Source organism: Sebastes fasciatus, chromosome 15 (assembly GCF_043250625.1).
Source record: "Sebastes fasciatus isolate fSebFas1 chromosome 15, fSebFas1.pri, whole genome shotgun sequence".
Classification (NCBI taxonomy): Eukaryota; Metazoa; Chordata; class Actinopteri; order Perciformes; family Sebastidae; genus Sebastes; species Sebastes fasciatus.
In genome coordinates, this window is record NC_133809.1 from 4000573 (window position 1) to 4010059 (window position 9487).

At 40.1% G+C, this 9487-nt stretch overlaps 1 protein-coding gene across 1 annotated transcript in view; it reads right to left on the reverse strand.

Moving 5' to 3' along the window:
- Positions 1-6951, reverse strand: part of LOC141784041 (uncharacterized) — an 18793-nt gene extending 11842 nt beyond the window's left edge. The window contains exon 1 of the mRNA XM_074661724.1: positions 5937-6951. Coding sequence (XP_074517825.1) covers positions 5937-5994 — 58 coding nt within the window. The 5' untranslated portion in view covers positions 5995-6951. The remainder of the gene's footprint in view (positions 1-5936) is intronic.
- Between the last annotated feature and the right edge of the window lie 2536 nt (positions 6952-9487).

Sequence of the window (9487 nt, forward strand, 5' to 3'; positions counted from 1 at the left end):
GCATTAAATACCTGTGATGAATTAAATTTACAAAAAGAAACTTTTAATTAAGTAGAATAAAGAGAAGATAATGAATCTAAGGACATTTAATAGAATCCAGAGAAACTTAATGAGACTTTTCACATAATCAACCAATTAACAAACCCATGCACAAAACACATTAAAATCAATTTGACCATCTTTGTGTTGTTGTTGGCAAGCTGATGTTAGCTCAAAGCACAGTACACCCTCACAGAGTTCCTAGAAGACTCATGCGACCTATTCGTACGGGACCAGTATTACCAGGAGACCTCATGTGATTTAGATATTACCGCCCTACGTCTGTGTTTGTGTGGTACGTTCACGCGGGATAAGTCTGTATTTTACTCGAATTTACTGACGTTATCCTCTGGATATGATGTCAAGGCTCTGCACAACATTTGCTTATATTAAAACTATTATACTAAATAATATTTATATTTAATTGATTTAATTATAAATATTTTTATATTGTTTAGGCCTGGTTATGTTTATATAATATTCACTAAGACCTCTTGCTCCTATGACCGTGCAAATTGGTCTCCATGCTGTGTAGCGAGATGATGGAAAGAAGCGGAAAAAAGGCGAAGAGAAAACAAAAAACTTTGCAATTGTGCCGATTCGCACGGGACTAATATTATCACTAGGGTTTAGGGATGCACCAATACTGATACCGGATCGGATATCGGGCCAATACTGACTCAAATAGCTGAAAAATGTCGATCAGTGTTTCCCAAAGCTCAAGATGACGTCCTCAAATGTTTGTTTTTTTATCCACAACTCAAAGATATTCCGTTTACTGTCATAGAGGAGTAAATAAACCCGAAAATATTCACATATAAGAAGCTGGCATTAGAAAACTCTGACTTTTTTGCTTAAAAAGAAATTACTCAAACCGATATATCGATTTTCTAAATAGTTGGCTAATAAATTTAATAGTTGACAACTAATCGATTATCACGACGAAATATGGTAGATAATTTGCGGTGGAATTTTTACTTGATAAATTACAGACATGTCAGATACTAATGGGATTAAGATTACAGATGACCTCTGTAGTTATTACAAATTACTAGAAGTCCCCAGGTAATGCTCGTCCCGTGCTAAAAGAGCTTTAGTCCTGTTAGTGTGCAGTTTATTTAATGGAAACAATTAAGGTGTTAAGAGACATAAAATTTGTTTTGGTTGTTCGTGTAAAGTCCATCTCTCCAGTCTTATCTTTACATCTGATTGGTACACACATGGTACAGTTGTAGATATATCACGTTAAACGTCAGTCCCCAAAACTTGCTAATCTGTTAAATGTGCTTCTTGAAATGCAAACAGGTCAGGAGACGGATATGTAGTGGTTGTTTCAGCCATGACAAACGGATTAGACGGAGGAGACACACCTAGAAACAGGAAGTAGTTTGACATTGAAATAGTGAGGTGGAAAAGAAATAAGGTGTGGACATATTGACATTCAAATCTGACAACTGTCCAACCATCTCATAAGAAGTTTCCCACCAGTTTCTTGTTTTACACAACCTGTTTGACGAGTGTGTTTACAGCTACAGATATAAATAGTTAAATTAAATTAGCCGGAGCAGCTGAAATCTGTCATGTGCCATGTTGCTGCTGTCGAAGTGAATCATGGCGTCGATATGTGCAGGGAGCTTTGTGGAGCATTCAGGCCCCTGGCATGACAGGATGATGTATTTCTGATGTTATTCACCTCATTAATTCAGGCAGATGTCCAGTATTCCTGCCCCAACTACTGGCACCGCACATGTGGAAACTCCTTTCTCAAATATTTGTCATGTGGGTGCTGCAGAGAGTCTGATAACAACGCTCACTGCCCACTGAAATAGTCAAAATAAAATCATATATTTACTTGTTTGACTTACAGATTAGATATAGTAAATGTTATAATATAAAGCCGCTAGCTGATTGAGCTAGTTTGACTTCGACGCTGATATTCTGCAGGTATTAAAGCGGTAGATGCTGAAGTGTTTTGTGGTGCAGATCCTGCATGATTCATATTTGGGTGCAACTGCAGCTCTTGGATTTTGGGTGTGGCTCGTCCCTCAGTGCCGATGTGACGAAGGCTTAGAAACTACCGCGACTGCAAACAATACTGATGAGAAACTCATCTTTCCCAACACAATGTTGTGACAGTGAACCTCTCATTACTTGTCTTGGCATTGATTCAAGTCACAAGATCTTACAAAAACAAAATCCTAGAAATGTAAATCAGTTTGTGGATTTACTCCTGACTGAAAAGCCGAACTGTATTGTGTTAGTCGCTTGTCCTCAGCTCATCCGTTACGTAACCACCTTCTGCTCCAGTTTGTGTTTCCCGTTATAAAAACACCTGGAAGGCTCCCTAAAGCTCCCCTCTTCACTAAACTAATAGAAAGTTATACAGCTCATTATCTGTGCTCTCGGATTTGGATTCTGCTCATTTTTTTTGTGAGACACAAGCTCCTTTTCTCTGGAAGTCCGTCTGTTTGGATCCAAATTATAATAAGATTTGCGTGAAAGGAAGGAAAAATTAGATTTTCTGGATTGTATGAACATGAGACTGCAAAAGCGCATGCTTTCAATCTGCAGCAAACTTACAGAGAGTTTTATCACAGCTCTGGAATTCGTATCTTTAATCTGCTTTGTATTGCCACGACATGCAATTACACCAGAAACATAGACACACGATATTACTGCAGGTCAGCAGCGTTCACCTGGGTTGAACTGTGTTTGCAAACACTCCCTGGTGTTTGTTTTGCCTCGCATGCCTGCAGCACAAAGTGACTCAGATTATATCGGGATCATTTCGTTGAGTTAGTTAGTTAGTTAGTTTAGTTGATTGAAGGGTCTGATAGGTATATCAGTTATTGAACCGATTACTACCACAGTTGTACCAAATACCACAGTCATGTAAATAGTCTGGATAACCATTTTTTTGTCATTTAATTCATTTCTGTTTTTGAGAATTTATACCAAGCAGCTCAAAGATCCCCTAGTTTGGGTCTAGTTTGGGTTTAAGTGTCTTACAATGGTCTAAAAGATGTTTCCAGTCCTCCCTGACAAGAATGAAAATAAAGATGGAAATTGATTAAAGTAAAATCAACACATTCTCACTCCCAACTCCTCAAATACCACCGCTTGGCAGTGCCCGTCGACTTCGGAGACCGACGCACGGGGTACCCCTCTTGCGTTACTTTTGGACGGACTGTGGACGGTGTGTCAATATACGAGCGTTACATGCATAGTGTCCTTTCAAAATAAACATTGTTTTCACAGGAAGTTAGGTTTAGGCAACACAATCACTTAGGTAGGGTTAGGAAACGGTCGTGGTTGACATTAACTTCACTGACTAACAACTCATGTGACTCACGAGGCTGATGATACCGACTAATAGCCAGCAGGGGGCGACTCCTCTGAGGTCTGATTGTATAGAAGTCTTGAGAAAATGAGCCTACTTCTCTCTTGATTTATTACCTCAGTAAACATTGTAAACATGAGTTTATGGTCTCAATCTCTAGTTTCAAGTCTTCTTCAATACAGCATGATGTTCATTTAGTAAATTATTGTCCCATTTAGAGTCAAATAGACCATAAAGCAGGAGATGCTTTAGGGCGTGGCTACCTTGTGATTGACAGGTCGCTACCACGGTGTTGTCGTTGTGTTTTCGTCTTACAACTTTAACCCTTTCACAGTGTGTTTTCAGTTCATGAAAGTTAATTATGACCTTTTTGGTCGCCTAAAAACGTCTTATTCAGCGTTCGGTTGTACTTAGCTCCGCCCTCTCGTGTCACTTCTGGTTGCAAGAAAACAAGATGGCAACGGCCAAAATACAGAACGCAAGGCTTCATAAATGGTAGTCCACAATGGGTGACGTCACGGTGACTTAACGGTGACTACGTCCACTTCTTATATACAGTCTATGTATTCAACCCTCACCAGCGATTGGGCGTGGTTTCAGAGCCTTCAGCGGACTCGCCCCCAGCATTTCAGAGCAGAGAAAACTGCTTATTTTTTATGATTTTGAAACCTAATTTTATAAACTTGCTGATTTCTTTTAACTATTCAAATTTGGCTGGTTGGTTAATAACACATTTTTCAGAACATACATTTATTTTTGCTTTACCCGGACTTTAAATACGAGTTCTTTGAACCCCAACTGATTGTCAAAATTGTAAAATAAAAACAAACATATAAAACCAATGTCCACCTGATGCACCAAGCAGGTTAAAACAAATCCTCAGATTGACTATTTCCACTGATTCTGGTCGGCACAGAGTGACAGCAGCTTCACATATTAAACTATTCAAGTGGTGCGGTATTGATTCAACAGCAGGATTTGTCCCGACTGAGAGGCTGCTGGTTCGTAATGGATCAGGATGGTCTGATTTAGGCTCCCTGTCGAGCAGAGCGGCCTCTCTGTCTGGCTCACTTCCTAGCAGTAAATTAAGCTCTCTCCCTCTTTATCTCTCTCTCTCTCTGACCTTGAGAAGCCTCTCACAGCAACACAAATCTCTCCACATCTTCAGGCAGATTTAATTAAAAGTAGCAGCAGAGCTAAATGAGGAGATTTGTGGGAAATGGAAAGGGGCGACATAAATTAATGAGACAGCAGATATTCACCTCCTTTTAACAGCGAACATCAACCTGAGCCTTTTCCTCAACATCAGCCAACACAACATATAACACAATATACAAACAATAACAATTATCTTCTAGGTACTTGAACTAGGCAGTTAAATGAGACATATTATAATTTCCAGAAAGATTTTTTTGTGATTCTCCCCAGACTATACATCCTCTACATGTCATGTCGGTGATGCAGCGATTTTTTTTGGCTCATTTCACTGTTTGATTTATTCCAACCCTGTAGCGTTTTAAAACATACATTTTTTATCCACAATGTCTATAAAATTGTTGCTCATGTATCGGAAACTATGAATAAATCATAAACAAATGTGTAAATTAGATCTACAGGAACTATTTCCAGCAAAAAATGTTTTAAAATCAGCGTCGTCTACGTGCTTTACGACTTGCGTCATAAATCTTGCGTAAAATTTTACAGATTTGCAGTTCAAACGTTTTTTTCGCGCAGCATATTTTCAAGATTACAAGCATCGTCACGAATACATAAAGCTTGAATGTAATCGGTTTCACACAAACTATGTAACTATGTTCTAAGCCCACATACGTGATCAGATATGGTTTATTTACATGGCATGTAGACATGTTAAAACATGTAAGCGGATCATCAACATCCATTTGATGTAACTCTGCGTTTATAATCGTGAAAAATCCATAATGCGGTGCATCAAGAGAAGCAGTAAGATGTGCGTTGCGTAGGTTTTAGAGCTTTCAGCATCCTAAACTTTCAGAATTTCTTTTAGGTTACAGCAGTAAAAGTGCTGCAAGGTTACAGGTAGTAGCGCTTCCCTCTTTCACATAAAGACTGCAGCTTTAAAGCTTAGATCTGTGGGGGGGGGGGGTTTTGGGGAATGTTCCCACATTTCAGTAGCCCTTTTTCATGTTTACCCTCAGGAAGTTATCACTATTCCTGCCTCGCTGAACTGCCACAGTAACCGAGTCTGTTTGCCTTTCAGCCTCTGCTTCAAACACACAGCGGGAGGGAAACAGAGCTGCCTGACATCGTCGATGATGACATCTTCAAACACTCCCTCTGCGCTCTGCAGACACACCCAGCGCTCACTGCAGGTCAGCATCACAACTCAGCATCAGCATCAGCACCAGCACCATCCGCCTCACGCTCACTCACTCACACGTCACAAAAACAAACGTAATCTATCCCACTGCACTACTGAACACTGCTGCTGACTCAGTGAATTACACAGGGGGGGAAACAGCACAGGCAAAGTCATACAGAGAGGGAAAAGAGAGCAGAGAGAGAGAGCGATGCCCACCCGTCCGTGAGGAGTCGGCGTGCCAGTTGGGGAAGGCCAGGTGGAAACAGTCGCACATGATGGCGGTGGTGGTGGAAGCGGCGGCAGAGGAGATGAGGTCCTGGGCCGGGCAGGCGAGGGATGACGGAGGGAGGGAGGAAGGGAGGGTGGTGGTGGAGGTGGTGGTGGTGGAGGGTTAGGCAGGTGCTGCTGCTGTTGCTGCTGCTCCCTCCTCCCCGACTCGTCCTGGATCAGCCTGTGCGTGCAGGTCGCTAGTCGCAGCGCAGCGAAGGGGATGAGTTGCAGAAATAACCAGAGAGAGAGAAGAGAGTGAGAGCGCCGGCTGCTGCCTTCTCCGAGCTCAGAGCTGTCCACCGAGTGAAGGAAACTCCCTCGCCTGCCCCGTAAACATGGACCTCCAGCGCAGCACGCTAAGTTAATTATGGGAGGAGCTGCCCCCTCCTCTCAACTCACACAGACACATCCCTCAGTTCTCCTTCCACTCCTCCTCCTCTTCCTTCCTCTTCTTCCTCTCTCCTCTCTGTTCAGTCTCATTGATCGGCCTAATCGGACAAGGACACTCACGATGTCAGCTTCTGGCTCCAGCAGTGACGGGATGGCGGTGAAACAGTTTATTGACATGGAGCCATAACTCAATTTGACGCTGTGTACACTTTAGTTTAAAACCCCTTCATGGTGGACGGGGACGGGGGAGGCAAGATGATGGAGATTTCAGCTGGGAAAGCGTGAGAGGAAACCGAAGGACATCATCAAACATGCTACATGAGGACAGTCATGTCGGCCTGTGAGGCTGATAAAGTTTGGTGTTACGGTCAGGACAAGCAGCAGTTAGTTACAAGACCTTGAGATTTCACAGTGATAAGTGGAAGTACAGCAGTTCATCCTGGCCTAGACGGTCTCCACAAGAATAAGCATGTAGCTCAGTAACATACTGTAGGCCCAAATCCAATCCGGTTCCTTCACCCTCCCCCTCCGTGATGGAGTGAACTCCGTCTGTAGTCACACTCACAGCTCAACGAAGGGTGGAAATACAGCGACGAACTTCCCTCCCTTCCTATATACACTGGAAACAATTGCTGTTAATTTACAGCAGGATTTCAACAGTACTAACCTGTTATTGCTAAAAACAGTGCTTTACTGTTAATACAAAAGAAAACCTGTTAAATTACGCCCATAGGCTGTTTTTTAACTGAACTAAAACAGCACTTTACTGCTGATCAACTGTCTAAAGGATCATCAGTAACAGTTTCATGCAGTATGTTTTTAATTCTGGGACCTGATCTGCACATGTGAGGCTTGTACATTGTACATGATTGTAAAATCAGTGAATTAGCTTTATTGTTCTTCACTCACATGTTGTTCTGGTTTGCATTCTGTGCTTGTAGCCAGCTATAGACAACAACAAGTCTATAGCCTTTTTCCTAACAAGTGCCTTTACTTGTATTTAGTGTGACTATTCCTATATGTCTGTAACCTGCTAAGTCTATTCATCTAGTCAAAAAATAATGTTTATTAAAATGTATGTAAAAAATAAATAGTGCATTAAAACAAATCAGTAAGATAATGTAAAAGAAAGGTGAAAAACAGCTATATAATGTATCTTTAAACAGTAAATTAACTGTAAAATACTGTGAAATTAATAAAAAAAACAGTATTTTTCATTAACAGTACAAAGCTGTAAATTTCAGCGACAGTATAATAATGTTAATTTTACAGTAACATAAGGCAACCCTGCTGCCATCAGTTCTTTACTGTTATTTTACTGGGACATTCTTATCAGTGTATATATACAGTATGTATATATATATATATATATATATATATATATATATAAACTTAGAGAAATCATAAGAAAATATGAATAAGAAATATGCATAATAGCAGCACTAATAATAATGCTGAAAAATAGGATCTATCATTAAGTGTGTAAAAACGCAAAACTAGTATAAATAAATATGAATGTTAAATAAATGCATTAATAATGTAAACCAGATTATTACACCGCTTAATTATTGTACTGTTAAATCAGCATTGCACAGTTGAAGATATAATAAATTAAGGGGTTATAGCTGCTGATAGGGGTAAACAAATAATAAATATATGTTATATACTGTATATGTATTAATATACAACACTTTACAATCAAATGAACCGAGATTAGACAAAGGTATATTTGATCCTAAATACAATCTATTTAAGTTGATAATGTCTGTATGGCAATAAATTTGAATAAATTAAATCTATATCTTAGTTTAAGCAGCTTATGTGTAAATGTTTGTACCGGTAGCTAAACAGAACTGACATTGGATCGTGTTCCATGACGAACACAAAGCGGCGTTGCACGTCGTCGGTAAGAGTTAAGGCTGGTTAAATCGGCGTCGATGCAGGCTCGCCGTTGGAGGGTTTTACAGCCCACTTCTTCCACTCCCCGCTAATTGGTTTGGGATGGCACTTAATATGGCGCACGAACGCGCAAACGGAATGGAAGTGGGTAGGGAGAGGGCGTGTCGGGGCCGGATTGGAATTGGGCCACACAGTATGAGGCATGCGGTGCGCTGTGACGTCATGTAAAATACAAATAGAAGCTGTAAACACATGTTCAAATAGCAAATGACTGCGTTAGTTGTTAAAAAAGCGTACGTCGTGAATTCTAGATGCTGATGTGGGAATATGGAAAGAATGAACCTGGGAGCGGTGAAACGGCTGAAGTTGTGAGTTTAAAAGAAATCGACATCAGTCTGTCTTACATTGTTATCTTGTGATTAGATATTGTAATTTCTGTCTGCACAGACACCAGTTCAACTTCAGTTCACAACGTGCTGTAATGATGGATCGATAAATAATTAGTTGAGCATCAGAAAAATAATTGACAACAATTTCTACAACCATTTAATCGTCATTGATTGATGTCACGTATTCTCTGGCTTCAGCTTCTAAAATGTGATGATTTGCTCGCCGCTTTTCTCTTTTGACTCGTATTAAAGGGGACCTATTGTGCTTTTTCCCTTTGCTTTAGTGTATTATGTAGTTTTTTGTGCATGTAAAAGTTTTGCAAAGTTACAAAGCCCAAAATCCACGCCAAAGGGAGTTAATCTCTCCCACAGAAACACTGCTCCTGAACCCCCTGAAACGTCTTGATTGAAGTCCTTTTCTCCTGTAACATGGTGATGTCACCAAGTAACACATTTGCATAATGGCTAGTTTGGCACGCTGCAGGATCTCAGAGCATAAGCACAGCCGATATGAGAAAAATAAAGCGTTTTTACACATTAAAAGCATGTAAACATGTTCTAGTAGAAACACAAAGTACAAGTATGCACCTGAAAATAAGCATAATACATCCTCTTTAACAGCATTTTAAACAATTTTTGGGCATTTTATAGACTAAAGGATTCATCAGTTAATTGAATAAATAAGCAACAGATTAATCTAGTTATTAGTTAGTTAGAGTTTATCTCCTACATTCAACTGCGTTTTCTAAAATTTCTGCCTCTTCTATGATGGATTTTTTTAATTTAACTTTTAAACGGCGGATCCATCTAGGTTCTTTT